Source organism: Lepus europaeus, chromosome 20, assembly GCF_033115175.1.
Source record: "Lepus europaeus isolate LE1 chromosome 20, mLepTim1.pri, whole genome shotgun sequence".
NCBI lineage: Eukaryota > Metazoa > Chordata > Mammalia > Lagomorpha > Leporidae > Lepus > Lepus europaeus.
The window spans coordinates 65,170,575-65,190,876 of NC_084846.1; the positions used below are offsets into that span (position 1 = coordinate 65,170,575).

Below are 20,302 nucleotides of genomic sequence, written 5' to 3' on the forward strand. Positions count from 1 at the left end.
GGCGGCAGGGACCGAAGTCCTTTGGTCTTCTCCTGTTGCCTCCCCCGGTGAGCATCAGCAGGGAACTGGAACCTGGAGGAGAGTCAGGACTCAAACCCAGGCACTCTGATATGGTGAGGGCACCCCAAGCAGCATCTTAGCCGTGCTGCGCCAAACGCCTGCTCCGAAAATATGTATCCCAAATAAAATAATACAAAGTACAGTTGAGCCAAGTTAAACACACAAGGAATACGCATCACACAGCAATTCTGTCGATGATTCTCCCAGACACCCTTTGCTGTTCAGTGATCCTCACATTATGTGTGATGCTTTTAGCTGTGTGCATTTTCATTTTATATTTAGCTGTGTGTGTTTTCATTTTATATGATGAGATCACACCATAATGATCTCTAACTTTTTATGCAGTCACCTGTTTCATACCTACTCTTGTAAGTTGACGGAACTGCATTGTCCATTTTTCATGGCTGTACATGGCCAGGGGCACCGTAGTCATTTAAACAATCTTGATTGTGGGGCACGTGAAGTCTATTTGTTTATCTTTTCCTACTAAAGGCACAGCTGCAGGAGTATCTTTGTTTCAGACTTATGTGAGTGTCATTATTTTCATCATCATTCATTTCTATTAGACATTTTTGGGGCAAAGGCATCCGTTTTGTCTGTGTAGATATGGCCACGTTTTCCTTAGAAGCGTGTGCTAATTTACAGTCTCACAGAGTCATTGGCTGTTTTACTCAGTAACATTTATTGTGCACCTGCTGTTTGCTGGGTCCTGTTCTGGTGGCAGCCGCACACATACGGGTGCAGTAGGCCCAGATCCTACCCTGGAGCAGGGGAGCTCCTTTCTGTGGGCTCTCGCTCTTTTCCGATAGTCCGCGCTTGGTGTCTCGTGACGTTATTGGGCAGCTCGTTGGTACGTCCTGCAGTTGAATAGCCTCCTGGCTCTAACATTTGCCTTTAGGCACTGAATGTTGAGAGCCACTTCCAGCATAGATGTGAGTCCCACATTGCGGCTTCCCTCTGACTTTTTCACATCTCCCCGCCCCGGCTTTGTCTTTTCCTCTTTCCTCTGAGGCTGGTGGGGGATTCCCTGCATGGTGTTCGTTTTGCTGCCACCACTGTTGGTCGATTCCAAACAGTTATTCGATTTCTCTCCCAGCATTAATTTGGTGATTATGGTTTTCTTTTGAAAGCGTTTTTCCTGCACACAGAATATTCACTTTCCATGGAAGTAATGCACTCTGAAATAATTTTGAATGTGAGAAGCAGGCGTATTTTAATGTCTGTTTCCAAGAGTAGCCCTCTCATGGGTGGGTGTCTGTTCTCAGTTTTCGTGATGTTGTCTGGTGCTCCATCTCCTCATCCTTACACGTGGGGACCCACTGCCACAGGGACAGCACCTGCTGCTCCTGATCTTGAGTTCAGCCTCGAGAGAAAAGAACAAGCTTGCGTTTCCTGTTTCTACCTTAGTAGAGTAGTGGTGAGTTAGGAGAAGGAAGCTACTGGAGCCTCTGCGTTGGTGGGAACTCTCTTTTCTGGGTCACTGTCTTTCACATTGATGCTGACAGAGACTAGTGAGGAAGACGGAGCCCCGTCCCATCCCATGGCTGGTGCAGCGGCTCTTGGTCAGAAGTCACTCTGAGATTCATGTCCGCTCTGCTGTGCCTGGTGCTCTGTTTACAGAGGCCATTTGTGCTCCAAGCACTATGAGGAACACGCTTGCAGTCCCGTGGCTGACACACGTGCAGTCCCGTGGCTGACACACGTGCAGTCCCGTGGCTGACACACCTGCAGTCCCATGGCTGACACACCTGCAGTCCCGTGGCTGACACACGTGCAGTCCCGTGGCTGACACACGTGCAGTCCCGTGGCTGACACACGTGCAGTCCCGTGGCTGACACACCTGCAGTCCCGTGGCTGACACACGTGCAGTCCCGTGACTGACACACGTGCAGTCCCGTGGCTGACACACGTGCAGTCCCGTGGCTGACACACGTGCAGTCCTGTGGCTGACACATGTGCAGTCCTGTGGCTGACACACCTGCAGTCCTGTGGCTGACACACGTGCAGTCCTGTGGCTGACACACGTGCAGTCCTGTGGTTGATGTACTCCAAGCACTATGTACTACAAACACTATGACAAGTGAACTGCATGGACTATGTACCAGAAGTGCCACGACTAACACACCACATGTCCTATTACTAACACACTTGTAGTACCGTGACCAGCATGTTGTAAGTACTGTGCACAAGCACTGTGACTGATGAACTAGGAGCACTGGGTGCTACAAGTCCTATTACTAACACACTTGTAGTACTGTGTCCAGCATGTTGTAAGTACTGTGCACAAGTACTGTGACTGATGAACTAGGAGCACTGGGTGCTACAAGTCCTATTACTAACACACTGTAGTACTGTGACCAGCATGTTGTAAGTACTGTGCACAAGCACTGTGACTGATGAACTAGGAGAGCTGGGTGCTACAAGTCCTATTGTGTGTGCCTACGCCCACTTCCTAGCATTTGGGAGTGATCGCTGTGGGAGATGTCCAGCACTCCCACCAAAGTCCCTTGCTTTCTCTTAGAAGTGGGCATGACTTAGGTCTGCATAAAACTTTCAGAGATCACGAGGTCCCCTAGTTTGTGTTGACCTTGACAGTACACACACCTTAATAGTCTTCTGACAACTCTCAGTAGAGCCCATAGGCCTAAGATCTTAGGGTTGGAAAAAACATGATTACATACCTACATTAAATTCATTTAACAGTTCTTGCAAAATACAAATGTTCCTAAGAACACAAACTAAAAGAAAAGCAGTGGAGAGATTGACTTCTACCTGGCTCCTTGTTGGAATCAAGCGAGCAGATGGTACCCATGCACCTCAGAGAGGTGTTTGCTCTGTGGACCCAGAGCTTTGGTAGCCAAGTCCCTTGCAGTTGGTTGGGCTCCAACTCAGATGCCCGGGGGGCCCGGTAGAGAGCCGGGACCTGGCATCTGCAGGGCTGAGCAGCTGCAGGAAGACGCTGGCTCTGTGGCTGGGCCTCCCTGGCAGCGGCCCTCGCACAAAGGCAAGAGGCCAAACTGATTGGCTTAGGCTCTGGCCAGCCAGGTCATGATCCGAACTTCTTCACTTTCAGTCGGAATCACTTCACTGCCTGATTGCGGATTTCAGAGGGCTCTAGAGATGGTCCCTCACCACCAGGAACTGTGGGACCGAAGAGATTGGCGATTGTTGCTGTATACTCACTAACCTTCTGTCATCTCGAAACCTACATCATGCTTTGCAAAGTGGTCACTGTGACGTGGCCAGCGTACACGTGATGTTCATGCCGCTGATGTCACAGGCTGTCTGTCAACGTTCACAGTGAGCGTCTTGAATCGTCGACATTGGTTTCCCTCTGTGTATAGCTTCTTCCTGGGTACTCGCTATTTCCTGTTGCGCTGCTCTAGTTTGTTTTGATCCTTCAGTGAGAAGATGTATGGAAATCTACTGGGCAAGGTCTTGGAAGAAATGAAGCACTCTGTGAAAGGTTTTGTTAGTATGTACCACGTGGGCCCGGGGTGCTGGGGCGGGGTGAGGGGGGTCGTGGCCACCCACAGGTCCCTGGAGATGTCTTCCTGGCTGAACGACACACAGAGTGCTGACTGCGGTTCAGATCCCACACTCTGTGCTTCTCCGTCTGTCTCGGGCTCCTTCCAGACCAGGGACACACAAACTCTGCCCTGCCTGGGCTCATCCCGTGCAGTGTTCCAGGAACATTCTTCCATCTAGTCATGGCATGATTGCCTCTCTCTCGAGATCTCTTTACAGCCGAGATTTGCTTGGTTCATTGTACTCAGTGGGCGTTCTTGAAACACGTATGAGAGAATCCACACCCTTTACTCTGTCCCCACCCAACCCTGAGTTTCACACCTTTCCTCCGAGAAGGGTTCTACAGCCCCTCCCAGCTGAGAGTCAGTGCTCGCACTAGGTAAATAGCTTGTAGCATGGAATTATGTACGACTTCTTAGTGTGATGGGACTTGAAAAATAAAGAATTCATGAAAATTGTCAGTGTCTCCTGGGGAAGACACTGAGTTCACAGATCCTGGGGGTTTCATTCTGGCAGGGGCAGGGCTGAGAGGACCGTCCAGGCTTTCTGCCTCCACTTCTCCTTCTGTGGGTGTGGACAGAGATACGGTCCACAGTCAAGTGGGGAGACTGGCCCTACAAACAGATGGGTCCAGGCTTATGAATGCTGAGAGGTGGGTAGCACTGGGTGAGGGCTCGTACCTAAGGGGAAAGGGTGCATTTAGAATTCGAGGAAGATGTTTAAGGTCAAGGCTCATGAACTGGCTGTGCAAACATACATAGGAGCTTGCAAAGCTAGGAGGAGATGGGGACGTCTCTCTGGAGGGAGAAACGTGAGTGCTGCATTTTCTGGCAGGGCAGATTTATCCTGAAAGCAGAGTGAAGGAAGGCTTTGAGGAGTTCAGAACCAGAGGTGTGATGCCATTGGGATTATTCCTGTAGCGTCCAGGCATGAGGTTGGGTCTGGAGTAGTCTTACCTGATTCTCTCCCTCATGGGTAATAACTTACGTTATCTGAGATCCTGGAAGATTTCTTCTGTGTCTTTGTCATGTTGGACATCCCCTCCTCCCCACGCCCCCTTCTCAGGAAACCTGCACACTTAGATCATTTGTGGTTCAAGGTCATTTTCTTCTACTGATCTCATGGTTTCCTCACACCCGTTTTTCCTTTGCTTCCTTCTAGAACTCTGATTGCATCTCATGTTAGAGTCTCGTTCTGTTTCTTTATCTTAAGGATTTCTTCCTTTCTCTTCTGTTTGTGATGTGTCTCCCATGAAGCTGTTTATATCTAACAGTGACCATCTTCTTACTCATTCTGCGTTGTGCGTTCATGGTTGCCTTAGGAAGCTGCCCTTCTCGGTTTCAGAAAACCATGCGTGTGTGTGTGTGTGTGTGTATGTTTCTCAATGAATGCTGTTTAAGGCTGTTTTCCTTTGTTGAAGGTGTGAGTTCCTCCAGTGGCTTTAGTCTGACCAAGTGTCTGAGCTTTCCTGCAGCTGCTGGGACGCTGGGGTGAGTGGAGGTGCTTGTTGTTTTGCTGGGTCAGATAAGAGCACTGCGTATCCGCGGAGGCAGACCTGAGAGACATGGAGCCTCTCTCAAGGTTCATTCAGCTCTGTCCAGCAGCAGGTGGCTGCAACGCTGTCTCCACTTCTCCCAGGAAGGGGGCGCCTTCCTACTTGCTCCCTGATTCAGGAGTCAAGGCATTGGTTGGCTCCTCCAATCAAACTTGCTGTCAGCTGGACTTGAGGCTGAGGTCAATCTCCGGAGGTCATTGAGGGCTGCCCCTGCCAACATGGGTCCCTGCCCCTGGGCACTCTGCTCACTGTGGGCAAATTGTGTCTGTTGCCTGGACCCAGGGAGGATGGCCCCGAGTGGCCGCTGCCTGATAACTCCCACAGAGCTGAGCCTGACCAGGTCTGTCTACACCAGGAGCTGGGTACCAGGAGAGGGAGGGGGCAGAGCTGGGTACCAGGAGAGGGAGGGGGCAGAGCTGGGTACCAGGAGAGGGAGGGGGCAGAGCTGGGTACCAGGAGAGGGAGGGGGCGGAGCTGGGTACCAGGAGAGGGAGGGGCGGAGCTGGGTACCAGGAGAGGTAGGGGTGGAGCTGGGACCTCAGGAGAGGGAGGGGTGGAGCTGGGTGCTGGGTGCTGTCTTCCCAGGAGTCCGAGTTTCTCTAGGTGGGTCTGATTCCCAGGCTGGGGGCTTATTAACCGGAAGGCTTTCAGTCAGTGCCCAGGGCACATGGTCGTCCAGCTGACACCCCGGGGCCTCTCCTGCACGCTGTGTTTTAAGAGTGATCCAGGGGTGGGGGAGCGACCGTGTGACCTGCCCCGGGAGTCGCAGTGAAGCAGTGACTTTCCATGTCTCGTGTGTGGTGAGGACACACACCGATGGCTGCCAACGTGAGATTTCCTTTAAAACAAGGCCAAGAGCTTGATGCCAACAGAACGGGGATGGTTTAGGAACGAGCATTTGGATTTTATGGAAATGGAGACACTTCAAAGCTGGTGTTTGATTTTTGTGTTTAAAACGGCGGCCACCTGATGTAGAAAGAGTAAACTAGCTCTTGACAATTCCTCGTAACCATCATGCAGGTGGAGTGTCTTACGGGTCCAGTGTCTTTTCTGAAACCTGTTTTAAGCTTTTGTATTCTTGGACAGATGGGTCATGGGCGGGGCGGCCAGAGAGCTTCTCCAGAGGCGCCACGAGCTGCGGCCGCGTCTCGTCTCGGTGCCGAGGTCCCCACTTTCCTGTGATGGGAACTGGGCCGGCCAGGAAGCACTCACGCGCCTGCTGTGGAGACAGCGTGTTTGTACGACTCTGGCTGTTCTTCCGCCGTGTGCGTCTGGCCAGAGCAGTGAGGAAGCATTGAGACTGGTCATAAGCCACCTGGACATGTGAAAACCCCGCTGTACTTCTGCAAGGGGCAGGCAGCGTTTCCCTCTGAATTCTTTCCTCTGGCCTCGGGCACTGGCTCGGGCTTGGTGCCCTGGAGGTGCGGTCATCCTTGGCAGAAGGGCAGTGCTCATGGGAGAAAATGAGCTTCGGTTTCTATTCTGTGAAACTTGAGAGGCAAGAGCACAGGGAAGCAGAAAGCTGGGATTGCTGCGGGGCTGGGCGCTGGTTCCCTGTGAGCTGCTCCTGTGTCACCGCTGTCCTGCCGTGTGGTGAGAGCCTGCTGAGCCCCCTGGCGCCCAAACACCATGCCCTTCCTCAAGAACTGGTGTTCTGGTGAAGATGAAGACGCGGGTCCGGGCCCCGCACAGGGAGGAGAGAGGAAGCGAGGGGAGGGCCCTGGCAGAAGCGGCTCCTGCTGACTTTACTCCTGCACGAGGTTCCCAGCCAAGTGTCTGGGAGGCACAGGTAGCGACTCAGGACGAGCGCCTTCCGCAGATCTGCCCAGTCAGCGAGCGCCTCCCCACCCCGGCTGAGTTCTGGGAGAGGATGTGGGAGTGTAGAGGAATTGGCCTCATTTTAAAGTTCTAACTGTTAAGGTTTTTTTTTTTTTTTTTTTTTTTAAGATCTTTTCATTAATTTTGAAAGAGTTGCAGAGAGGAAGAGGCAGAAGCAGAGGGGGAGGGAGTGGAGGGGGGAGAGGGGAGGAGAGAGAGATCTTCCATCCACTGGTTCACTTCCCAAATGGCTGCAATGGTCAGGGCTAGGCCAGGCCAAAGCCAGGAGCCATAAGCTTATTCCAGGTCTTCCACATGGCTGCAGGGGCCCAAGCACTTGGGCCATCTTCTGCTGTTTTCCCAGGCACATTAGCAGAGACATGGATCAGAAGTGGAGCAGCCAGGACTTGAACTGGTGCCCCTATGGGATGAGGGCACTGCAGGCGGCAGCTTTACCTGCTACACCACAGTGCCGGCCCCCTAAGATTTATTTTTAATTGACAGATAACTGTCCAGACTGATGGGGTGCGGTGTTACAATACTTTGATGCAAGGGTGCAGTATGCATTTCCATCTCCTGAAACACCAGTTCTTTGTGTTGGAGCTCACAAAGTCCTCCCTCTATTTCGTATGAAATGCATTCATGTCATAATTCCTTGTGCTGTGGGATGCTACAAAGGACCCCAGGGGAGGGATGTAAATACTGTTCCATAGCACATGGGTAATAAGGCGCTGGGGATGGGTAGAGAGCAGTGGAAATGAGAGTGCGTGGGAGAGAGCTCGCTGGGGTTAGGGAGGAGCTCACGCAGGGAGATGGGGATCTGTGAAGTTCCCATCCATCCTGGGCATTGTCCCGCACAGACACGGAAGCTTCTGTATGCCCCGGGGGGCGTGGGTGCTGGGAGTCTGAACCACTCACACCTTCCTGTATTTGAACCTCACAGGAACCCGGAGTCAACTTTCTATTGTCCATGGACCAAAAGAATCAGAAAAATCAGTGGCTGATGATCACTTTGGGGTTGCTTACAATTCTTAAGAAGTTAATGTGTGGGTTCAGTTTGTATGTGTGTTAATTATTCTTTCTAAAAAGATCTGTGGTGACCGTTGACAGTAACTTACAGCGTTAATTATACACCATTCTTTATTTTGGAAGGACATAGTCCCACACATGTCTGCTCAGAAGTATTTACAATGTAAATTTTGGAAGGTGAGAAAGCCCTATAATCCTTTATAAATATTGTGATTCAGGATTTTAATTAATAGAAATGAGTTTCACCCAACAGTCCAATTTGGAGAGGCTTGAATCATTTTCCCCTCTACATTTTCTCAGTGTTTCTCGCAACTGATGGGGTTTGTCTTGACATCTCCCCCCAAGCTCCATGAATATCTCGTTGCTGACGGTGTCTTCTGTAAGGAAATTCAGGAGAGTAGTCTTGGTTTTCAGTATGGCTACATGCATTGTTAATAAGTATCCAAGACGCAGGCCAGTAAAATGAACACCATAATGCAAAGTGGGCTTGAAGCAGCCCTAGGATCCCACGAGGGCTTCATCCCAAGCACATGCACTTTTAATAGCTGGCTTATGAAAAAAAAAAAACATAAATGGAAGAAATTGTTTTGCTGCAGGGCTGTGTAGCAGAACAAATATTCAGACCAAACCCAAGCTCCAATATTAAGGAGCATAATTTTATGGATTTTAATATATGAACATGATGCAATATTATGCAGCCTTTAAAATTTGTTTTTAAAAACCATGCAAATAGATGAAAAATAGTTATGTGAAAATATTAAGTGAAAAGATGAGAAAAATAATACAGTGTGAATGCAAGTGTATAAAAATGCTTATCTGTTAGCAAAACCGTGCTTTTAAGAAATTTCTCAAATTTATTGCTTGTTGAGTTTACCATAAGGTATTGGAAAACGAGCTTTCTCTGAGCCACTAGGGCGCCCTTGCTTGGGGTAGCCTGGATCAGGCACGCTGTGAGGTGAGACTGGGTCCCGTGTTCTCCGTGTTCTCACACTTACTTCCTTTGTCTTCCCATGCACAGCAGTGGGGATGACGACATGGACCTCACCCACGTGCTCCTGCGGAAGTTCAGAGGTCAAGGTCTGATCTGCGCTGATTTAAACCCGGACCTGTAAGTATCAGGCGCCCTCTGCAGAAGTGAGACTCCCAGCCTGGGGGTGGTTTCCTTCCACAACGGCATTGCAGGGTGACGTGACATGAACACCACTGGCTTCGTGGGTGCATGGTTACTGAGCTGGCCCGATGGGGCTGCCACACAGGATGACCTGAAATAAGCTAACGAATGGGCCTGGCCATCCCTGCTTGCACACAAACTTTATGTCATGGCAAAAAGAATTAGTCATTAACAGTGTCAGGTTTGCCTAAGAAAACCCAAAGTTAAAAACAACGAAGCAACCATTGACATGAGTTGTGTGTAAACTGTCATTCTCTTTTAGAGAGAACTTGTACACATGAAAAGATTAATTATAATTTCTCTAACTTAAGAGACTTAAAAGATTATTCCATCAAACTTGGCAAATTATTTTTATCTTTTGGGGATTTAAATGATAATATAATGATCTTTTAGTGAAATACTGATAAAATACCTTTTTCATGAATAGTTTTCTCCTTATTTTCCTTTGCTTTTATGGACTGAGGAAATAAATAAATAAAACAAAATGCTGCTGGTGCAGCTGAGAGTGATAAGGGACGTGGCGCGGTCCCAGGGAATTTACCGCTCTTGGTTGAGCAGCAGAAGCACGTGATACACACCGTAACGGCTGGAAGGGCCTCTTCTAAGTAATCAATGTTAAAGTCCGGACGATGATGCGATGCTGGCCATATGTTTTCTAACTTGTGCGACACGTTTTGCTCACTAGTCATGCTGGCAATTAGCTGGAGACTGAGCAGCTCTCAATGGTCTCTGAGAGAATTAATAGAAAATTAATTATGCTGCTTCACCCTGGGCTCGTCTTGAAAAGCAAAGTCGTTTGTTAATGGCGGCGTCAGTGGTGACGTTTTCATTTCCATCCCTGGGTGAAGCACACAGCACGTGTACACCTGCTGGTGAGGAAACTGGCCAGGCCGCCCCCCGTGCCAGCCCCGAGCCGCCCCCCGTGCCAGCCCCAGGCCGCCCCCCGTGCCAGCCGCAGGCCGCCCCCCGTACCAGCCCCAGGCAGCCCCCCGTACCAGCCCCAGGCAGCCCCCCGTGCCAGCCGCGGCCCACCTTGCGTCACAGGCAGTGAGGGGAAGAGAGGTGGTTCCGTGTCTGCTCTCTCAAGAGGAGAAACGAGGTGGAATGGCTGCTTCCAGGCGGTCCCATGCTCAGTTCTGTCACTTCTTTTGGGCTCATTTCTTTATGGGGGACAGGGACCCACGCTGTTCCCCAGCCGGCGGAGCAGCCCCTCCCGGCGTGGGCCCCTTTGCCCTTTGCTCTACCGTCTTGGATTGACGTTTTTGTTCCCCTCTTTCCTGTGTGGAATCTGCATCCTGCACTCATTCTCCTAGTCGGCAGCGTGAGGCTGGGGGCTGGGGCTCCAGTCCAGGGGGGCGCCGGGGCTGCTCCTCTGAATCACTTTCTTTCTGGGTGTCACAGCGCGGCTGCATTGACTAGGGTTCCAGATCAAAGCAAAAAAGTTTTACTTAAGAAATTTCCTCCTGCTTCCTGGCTTGAGTGATACCGACGTTTGTACTTCCTGGTGGACTTGAGCAACCCCTTGGTCGTTAGGGGGACATTTAAAAGCAGTGGGTGAGAAGCTGCCTGTGGACGGCTTTGCTGTTGAGACGCTCGCGCTGAGATGTGCACCTCACTGTGACCTCGCTCTCGTTCGGCCGACAGTGGAGGGCTCCAGGACGGTCTGGGGTGGCATCAGCCTAAATCTGAAGTGTAAGTTTTCCCACTACACAGGCACTGCAGGATCCAATCATTAAGATGTGCTAGAGCCGCCGACTTCTCGAAGCAGACTGGCGTATTTCCATATTGCTTCATTTGCAAGGCTCGGCTGCTGGCCCTCCAGTGGCCAGTTCCCTCATTTCTGAGGCAAAACGATCACTTTCCCGTCCCGTTCTTATTAATCTTTTAACAGGGAACGAAAGCGGTAGTCAACAAAGCCAACTGAGCTGATTCATGAGGCTTATTTTCATGATTTTTTTTTTTTTTGACAGGCAGAGTGGACAGTGTGAGAGACAGAGAGAATGGTCTTCCTTTTCCGTTGGTTCTCCCCCTAATGGCCACTGCAGCCGGCGCACTGCGCCAATCTGAAGCCAAGAGCCAGGTGCTTCTCCTGGCCTCCCGTGTGGGTGCAGGGCCCAAGTTCCTGGCCCATCCTCCACTGCACTCCTGGGCCACAGCAGAGAGCTGGCCTGGAAGAGGGGCAACTGGGACAGAATCTGGTGCCCCGACTAGGACTAGAACCTGGTGTGCCGGCGTCACAGGCGGAGGATTAGCCTATTGAGCCACGGTGCCGGCCTATTTTCATGATTTTTAAGAAACATTTATGTATCTATTTGAAAGGCAGAGTTACAGAGAAGGAAGGAGAGAGAGATCTTCCATCTACTGATTCACTGCTCAAGTGGCCGCAACAGTCAGATCTGAGCCAGGTGGAAGCCAGGAGCCAGAAGCTTTACCAGGTCTCCCACGTGCGTGCAGGGTCAAGCATTTGGGCTGTCTTTCCCAGACTATTAGCAGGGAGCTGGAGCGGAAGTCAAGCAGCCGGGACAAACCAGTACCCGGATGGGATGCCAGAACTGGAGGCATCAGCCTTACCTGCTGTGCTGCAATGCTGGCTCCTGTCTTCATGATTTTAAGCAGACTGTTATCCTGTTGGGCTGCAGTACTGTGATCCCTCACCTTTGTGGCCTGGTGTTTCCGGTGCTCAGGAACATCTAGAAGCTTCTTTAACCTGGTGGGCACTCAAGAAGTAGGATGCTTGGAGCCTCTCATGGCTGGTAATAGCCTCTCTCCGAGGGGCCTATACAGAGGCAAGTGGAGGTCAAGGGTCAAAAGTATAGAGGGTGTGTGTGCAGGCATTGGGGTGCAGGGGTGAGGACACAGGTCCTGACCAGGCAGCCGTGAGAAAGTCTTAGCTCCCTCACCTGTGGGCAGTATGAGCTGGGCTGCCTGCTGCGCCTGCCTCTGCCTCTGTGGCCATTGCTCTGCTCCTGGTTTCAGGAAAAGAGAAGGCCGAGTGGCCCCAGAGGGAGCCCCCGTTCTCTTTAGGCCAGAGACAGCAGGGTCTGAGTGTGGATGTCCCCATGCTGGGACAGCTGCTTAACCCGGCGTATCTAGACCCCAAGAAGCCGTGCCTGTGCGCAGGGCTCACTGTGCCTGGGACAGTACCTCAGCAAGGGTGGCCTACAGAACAGGAAGGAGATGCCTTGCGAGGTCAGAGCATGTGTGCAGATCCCTCGAATCTGGAGGAGGTGTGCACACAGTGTCTGATTCCTAACGCAACATCTCCTCTGTGTGTTGCATGTCTCCCAGGTTCCTAGTGAATCTTTGAACACAAAAGTTGTTGGAGGCTGGGAGATGCTGGAAGAACTAAAGCCTGGTGGATGCTGGCTCGGGCCGCTGTGCAGCTGTCTAGGGCAGCAGGAGGGGAGGACTAACTTTTCAGACTAATACATGGAATCGTAGTGTGTGCCAACCAACCATTGTCCCGGTGAGCGTCTGAAGCAAAAAGAGCATGCCAGCGCTAAGTAGTCTAATTGGATTATCCCCTTAGATACTATTTCCATGCTAACTTTTCAGATGCAAACTAGAGGCCCTGTGAGCTACCAAGCTGTGGAAGCCGTCCAGGATGAGTGTTTAAGTCATTTCTGATATTTCAGGAATTAGCAAGTGGATCACGCTTCCCCAACCTGGTTAAGAGAAGTGGAAAGTTTTTTTTTTTTTTTTATGTGAGAGGCAGCGAGACACACAGAGGGCTGCTATCCACCAGTTCACTCCCCAGATGCGTGCAGTAGCTGTTGCTGAAGCCAGGAGCCAAGCACTCGATCTAGTTCTCCCAGGAGTGGAGTCATCGCCACTGCCTGCCTGTGTCTGGCGGCTTTAGCGGGAAGCTGGAATCGGGAGATGGAGTTGGATACGGAGCCCAGCCGTTCCTCTGTGGAACGTGTTCATCTTCATGGTGTCCTAACTGCGGGGCCAAGTGCTCACGTCTGCCGAGTTTCTTTTCTCTAGCCTGGACTTCTTCAGCACACAGAGGTGGCGTGCAGAGCTTGGCAGGCCCCGCCTGGGAGGTGGAGCTGGACCAGCTGCCTGCTGCTTAGAAGCCACTTGCCCTTTCAGGAAACGAGGCCAGAGAGGATTTGGCAAAAATATCCAGTGTCTGTCATTCAGTCCAAGAGTCTCCTGTATTTGCTGTCAGTGTTTTTGGTAGTTAAGAATAATTATCATCAGTAAAGCAGATTTGGTTGACAAACATCAGAAAAAAATTTGTGCGAAACCCATGAGGTCAATGAACTAGGAGCAACCTGGGTAAAGCTTCCCCCGCTGCTGCGAGGAGGTTGGTGTCTGTCTCCACGGGGTGGCCGCTCTTCAGAGTGGAAGTTTAGCATGATCTCTCTCCTCCTCTCTTTTTAAAAGATTTATTTATTTATTTTGAAAGACAGGGCTACAGAGAGAGAGGGACAAAGAGATCTTCCATCTGCTGGTTCACTCCCCAGATGGCCACACAGGCAGTGCTGGGCCAGGTTGAAGCCAGGAGCTTCTTCCAGGTCTTCCATGTTGGGGCAGGGGCTGAAGCACTAGGGCCATCCTCTGTTGCTTTTCCCAAGCCACAAGCAGGGAGTTGGATTGGGAGTGGAGCAGATGGGACTTGAACCAGCACTTATGTGGGATGCCAGTCACTGGCAGCAACTTAACCTACACCTCCACAGTGCCGGCTCCAGTTGTTTTTCTTTAAGTGATGATTAAGTTACTGTGTCAGGCTGGGGGGAGATGAGGAGCTTGATGGGTTTATTAAGTGCTTCTGGGTACTGGTTCTGGGACTGGGAGCCCTGTGCATGTTCCAGGGGGTCCTGGCGGCACTTCCCACACTGGGAGCCGGGAACACGTGTCCCGCCAGGGAACCATCAGTGCCAGAGCCGTATCATCGTGGAGGACTCGCCCTGTGGAAGCAGCTCCACAGGCTGTCTTCCTGGCGGGAGCAGTGATATCCCAGAGCTCTGTTCTGTTTGCACAGAGCTGTCTTCCATAGAAATACAATAGCTCTGTCATCAGAATGATCACCCCATTCTCTCTGATTTCTAGGCGGAATTCCTCGTGCTGGCGCCGGGATCTCTTTTCTCACCCAGAATTCCAGGACTCCTGTGGCTGCCTGGTAGGTTTCTGCAACAGTTGTGATCTTTTACAGGCTAAGCCCTGAGTGACAAAAGTGACTGCTCCACCTACAAAGTCTTGATGTTCGTCCCCGAGTCTTTACAACCTGATGAGCTGTTTCTGAGATTTCCACCACCAGGAGTCAGTGCGTGCACCACAGCGTGTGGTGCAGAGGCCGCAGTCCCCACATCCAGTCCTGACCCTTGGTGGTCAGCTCTGGTGGCATTTGCTACACAGGTGCATCTTCTTCGTTAAGGATGGAGAAGCTCGAGTTTCCCCTTGGAGGGAAATGTCCTGCATTTCGAGGCAGGCTGACTTCGAGGCTCTTGTCCTATTTTTGACTTCTGAGAGGGGCTAGGAAGAGCTGGGATGCCACAAGCCAATGCTTCTGAGTGTGGTGGATTCATAAAAACGTGGGGAGGTAGGTGTTCCCTTGTTGAAGGCAGGGCCCTAGCTCTCTGCTCTATGTTGGAGAACAATTGAAATTTACTTGGAAAACCAATCGGAACAGATCTCACAGGAACTCTCAAGAGCTAATCAATAAAAGGTAGAGTCATGTCAGCCATAATCAATAAGCTAACATGACAAACCTAATTTGCAGAAAGAAACAAGTCCTGAGCTAATGAGGATGCCTGGCAGAAGTGGCCATGGAGAGTGTGTTTCCAGCCTTTTGGGTTAGTGGCCCATGGGATGCTTTCCCCTTCCTCATTGAGTGACTCAGAGAGCTTGCTCTGGGCGGCCTGGTCTGCGTCCATGTAAGGGAGTGCAAGGCAGGGCACCCGCGCTGTGCACAGCAGTGGCTGGCCTAGAGGAGGGGGGGTGGCCACGCTCCCTTTGCCTCTCGTGGTCAGGATGCGCACAGCAGTGGCTGGCCGAGAGAAGGGGGTGGCCACGCTCCCTTTGCCTCTTGTGGTCAGGATGCGCGCAGCAGCGGCTGGCCGAGAGAAGGGGGTGGCCACGCTCCCTTTGCCTCTTGTGGTCAGGATGCACAGCAGCGGCTGGCCGAGAGAAGGGGGTGGCCACGCTCCCTTTGCCTCTCGTGGTCAGGATGCGCACAGCAGTGGCTGGCCGAGAGAAGGGGGTGGCCACGCTCCCTTTGCCTCTCGTGGTCAGGATGCGCACAGCAGTGGCTGGCTGAGAGGAGGGGGGTGACCACGCTCCCTTTGCCTCTCGTGGTCAGGATGCGCACAGCAGTGGCTGGCCGAGAGAAGGGGGTGGCCACGCTCCCTTTGCCTCTCGTGGTCAGGATGCGCACAGCAGTGGCTGGCTGAGAGGAGGGGGGTGACCACGCTCCCTTTGCCTCTCATGGTCAGGATGTGCACAGCAGTGGCTGGCCGAGAGAAGGGGGTGGCCACGCTCCCTTTGCCTCTCGTGGTCAGGATGCACAGCAGTGGCTGGCCGAGAGAAGGGGGTGGCCACGCTCCCTTTGCCTCTCGTGGTCAGGATGCGCACAGCAGCGGCTGGCTGAGAGGAGGGGGTGGCCACGCTCCCTTTGCCTCTCGTGGTCAGGATGCACAGCAGTGGCTGGCCGAGAGAAGGGGGTGACCACGCTCCCTTTGCCTCTCGTGGTCAGGATGCACAGCAGTGGCTGGCCGAGAGGAGGGGGGTGACCACGCTCCCTTTGCCTCTCGTGGTCAGGATGCGCACAGCAGTGGCTGGCCGAGAGAAGGGGGTGGCCACGCTCCCTTTGCCTCTCGTGGTCAGGATGCGCACAGCAGCGGCTGGCCGAGAGGAGGGGGTGGCCACGCTCCCTTTGCCTCTCGTGGTCAGGATGCACAGCAGTGGCTGGCCGAGAGGAGGGGGGTGACCACGCTCCCTTTGCCTCTCGTGGTCAGGATGCACAGCAGTGGCTGGCTGAGAGGAGGGGGGTGACCACGCTCCCTTTGCCTCTCGTGGTCAGGATGCGCACAGCAGTGGCTGGCCGAGAGGAGGGGGTGGCCAGGCTCCCTTTGCCTCTCGTGGTCAGGATGCGCACAGCAGTGGCTGGCCGAGAGGAGGGGGTGGCCAGGCTCCCTTTGCCTCTCGTGGTCAGGAGGCTCAGCTGCCCCCTCTCTCCTCTGCACCGACTGCCGGCTTTTGCTCCTTTTGTTCAAGCTCTTGGACAAGTTATTTTGCTCTGTAATCTTTCTTCCATTCCATTGTGAAGTTTCTAAATTTTGCTCTGTGCTCCTGTGGTCATTCTGTTACAGCAGTGGGTTCTATTTGCCCAACTAAGGTCTATTGGGATTAGATTGGGGTCAGCGGTTAAGGGATAAATGGATAAACATCAGAATGGTTGATGTCTGTGCCCCTGCGCGCACTCCATCTCACATAAATGCTGAGACTTCAATGTAGCACCTATACAAGAAGCTTCATGTGATACAGTTCCGTCACCGAGAACTTTTGTAAAAGCTGGATGAGGTAGTAGTCAATGGGTCCCTTATCAATTATGTGGCAATGGGAATTGGCTGTGGGGGAGGAGAGGATCCAGCGTTTTCTACACGTTATTTAATAGATCTTTTTGAGTGTTGGTGAGACCCACATGTGCTTTTGGGCACACTTTGAGAAAGCCTGGTTTACCAGTTAGAAATTGGGAGAGAGGGAGTTGAGGTGGAATTAGTAACAGTCTGAGGGTGGGGTTGCTCTCCAGGACAGGCTGAAGGAGCTCATGCCGTGGGCCACTTCAGAGTTTGCTTTGGGAGGACCAGTTGCCCGTGGCCAGCTCTCTGATTCTGAGTGGTCACATCGAGTCCAGGAAACCAGGTGTTGAGAAGACAAACCGTTTCTCCGTCTCACATTCACGTGTGCTGTCCTGAAGCCCCGGGTCTTTCCTCCTATTTCTGACAAAGACAGCAGACTCTCTGCAAACCCAGCAAGCAGTTGTGAGGGCAAAGGCAGCAGTGGGAAAGAACTCCGTTAAGAAGGCTCTGGGGGGACGAGAACTGAGCTGGCCCTAAAGAACAGGCAGGCCTGAGCTCCTACAGGTGGCAGCCAGGATGTGACCACAGCCACACAGTCAGGAGCAAGCTGCCAGAAGCAGAGTGAGTGGAGGGAAGGCTCCTCTTTGGGTCTGCTGTAATAAATTGCTACACACCATGGCCTAAAAACCAAGAATTTGTTCTCACATGGTCCTGGAGACCAGTAGTATGGAGTCATCACTAGGATGGGCTCGAGGTGCTCTCTCCAAGATTCTGAAACAGAATCCACTCCCTGCCTTCTCCAGCTGTGTTGGCTTCTGGGGCTGGGGCTTGTGGCCACATGGCTCCAGTTTTCTACCTCCTCTTCCCTCTCTGCCTGGGCCCCATCTTGCTATGATTATTGCATATGCTTCCTGGGTTCTGTGTGACTCTTCAGTAAACACACGCGCCATATGCCGAGCCGACGAAGGTCAACAACACTTTCTTCTCCTGAATGTGACTTTGTGTTGGCAGATCCTGAGCTCCTCCCTTCTATGCATAACCATACAAAAGGTCATTGTGAATGACAGTTGCCCTGCTGTGCTGAGGACCCAAGAACCTGGTCCCTCTGTGTGCGTCGGCACCCATCATCCAACCTCCCTCTCTCCCCTCTCCTCCCACCCTTCCTACGTTTAGGAATCCCTATTCTATGTTTCCATCAACTTTCTTCCCTTAGCTTCCGTATATGAGAAAGAACAGGCCGGCGCCGCGGCTCACTAGGCTAATCCTCCGCCGTGCGGCGCTGGCACACCGGGTTCTAGTCCCGGTCGGGGCACCGATCCTGTCCCGGTTGCCCCTCTTCCAGGCCAGCTCTCTGCTGTGGCCAGGGAGTGCAGTGGAGGATGGCCCAAGTGCTTGGGCCCTGCACCCCATGGGAGACCAGGATAAGCACCTGGCTCCTGCCATCGGATCAAGCGTGGTGCGCCAGCCGCAGCGCGCTACCACGGCGGCCATTGGAGGGTGAACCAACGGCAAAAGGAAGACCTTTCTCTCTGTCTCTCTCTCACTGTCCACTCTGCCTGTCAAAAAAAAAAAAAAAAGAAAAAAAAGAAAAGAGAAAGAACATGTGGTCTTTGTTTTCCTGCCTGACTTCATTAACATAATGTCTTCCAGTCCCATCTATTCTGCAAATGATAGAGCATCATTCATTTTTCAGCCGAACAGTCTTCTGTCACACGATATAGACCACATTTCCCTCTGCACTCATCTGACAGGCACTTAGGTTGATTCCACTGTGAACAGTACTGCATGGGAGTTCTGCCTCCGTCTTGCAGGCTAGGGATTCATACGGTGGCGTCTGAGCTCAGCCTCACATCGAGGGCAGCCGCCTACCTTGAGACCCGTAACTTAACAGCATCTACAGAGTCTTAGCCATGGAGGAAGCACTCACAGTCTAGTGATGAGGACCTGGTATCTCTGGGGTTCTTTACTTATCTTACTCTAGAGGGCACATTTGCGGAGAAGTGAGTGAGAAAGCATTAGAGGCAGAGATTAGTAAGTCTGGTTCTTTTTTTTAGAAGTTTATTTTGAGAGGCAGAATTAGAGAGATACCAACTTTCCATTTGCTGGGTCACTCCCCAGATGGCCACAATAGCCAGGTCTGAACCAAGCCAAAGCCAGGAGCTTATAACTTCAACAGGGTCTCCTACATAGGTGCAGGGCTCCAAGTACTTGGGCCATGTTCCACTACTTTCCAAAGTGTTTTAGCAGGGAGCTGGATCAGAAGTGGATGAGCCAGGACTCGAACTGGCACCCATATGGGATGCCAACATAACAGGCAGGGGCTTAACCCGCTGTGCCACAACGCCGACCCTGAGTTTGAGTGCTTGATGAGAATTTGAAGTTTTCAACATTGAGTCGTGTAAATGAACATCGTTTCAGCGAGCTGTGTCTTGAGGCAGTGGGAAGGTGAGCTGGAGAGAGAAAGACTAGGGGCATGAAAACTTTAAAAGTAATGCTGCTGGCGCCGTGGCTCAACAGGCTAATCCTCTGCCTTGCGGCGCCGGCACACGGGGTTCTAGTCCCGGTCGGGGCGCCGGATTCTGTCCCGGTTGCCCCTCTTCCAGGCCAGCTCTCTGCTGTGGCCTGGGAGTGCAGTGCAGTGGAGGATGGCCCAAGTGCTTGGGCCCTGCACCCCACGGGAGACCAGGATAAGCACCTGGCTCCTGCCTTCGGATCAGCGCGGTGCACCGGCTGCGGCTGCCATTGGAGGGTGAACCAATGGCAAAGGAAGACCTTTCTCTCTGTCTCTCTCTCTCTCACTGTCCACTCTGCCTGTCAAAAAATAAAATAAAATAAATAAATAAATAAATAATTTAAAAATGAAAAGTAATGCTAACCTGCCAGTGAGATAAGTGAGTTTCACTGATTTTTTCACATTCACTGGCAAGTAGGAGCTGTGTATGTTTGTGGAGTGCAACGTGATATTTTTCTGGGTGTATACAAGACAGAACGGCCACATCGAGCTATTTAGCAGTGCACTACTTACCATTTACTTGTGGGGAAAGCTCCTAGACGCTACTCTTGTGGGCGTTCACAGCCGCCGAGCTGTGCGTGGTGCTCATGCACTCTGCCCTCCTGCGTCACTGACGTTTGTGTCCTTTGACCAGGGCCTCCCTCGCTGCCACCATCCTCAGCCTCTGGCACCCACCTGGGTCCAGCTGTTTCAGATTCCACACGTGGGGCGTGGGCTGAATTGTGACTTACAATGAGTATTAATTTTATATTCCTCCAAGCCTTTCCATCAAGAACCCAAGAATAATACCCTCATTGGATATAAGGGAACTTCAGAAAGTTAGTAGACAGTGGAATTAAAGGAGAGTTTATTTTGGTGCTGAAAATTATAATTCACACATATGAGGGTTTTTCAACACTTTCTTGGAGAATGCAAATTGTAAGAAACTTAGGCTTGGATTTCAGAATTTTTTTTGACCACCGAGTTTGTTTTACCAAACAGACTTAACTTTGGATTTAGCTTACCCATGACCTGTTGGAAGCCCTCGCCCCCAACCCTTCCTTCGTGGTCCTTGTGCTTTCGTGCACCGCTGGACCCACCACGACGCCATGCCCTTGGTGAGA

At 51.9% G+C, this 20,302-nt stretch overlaps 1 protein-coding gene across 1 annotated transcript in view; it reads left to right on the plus strand.

Moving 5' to 3' along the window:
- ABCA13 (ATP binding cassette subfamily A member 13) overlaps positions 1-20,302 on the plus strand; it is a 329,120-nt gene that overhangs the window by 191,157 nt on the left and 117,661 nt on the right. Inside the window, 2 exon segments of the mRNA XM_062178561.1 lie at positions 9,009-9,084; positions 14,212-14,289. Of these exon segments, the coding sequence (XP_062034545.1) occupies positions 9,009-9,084; positions 14,212-14,289 (154 nt within the window).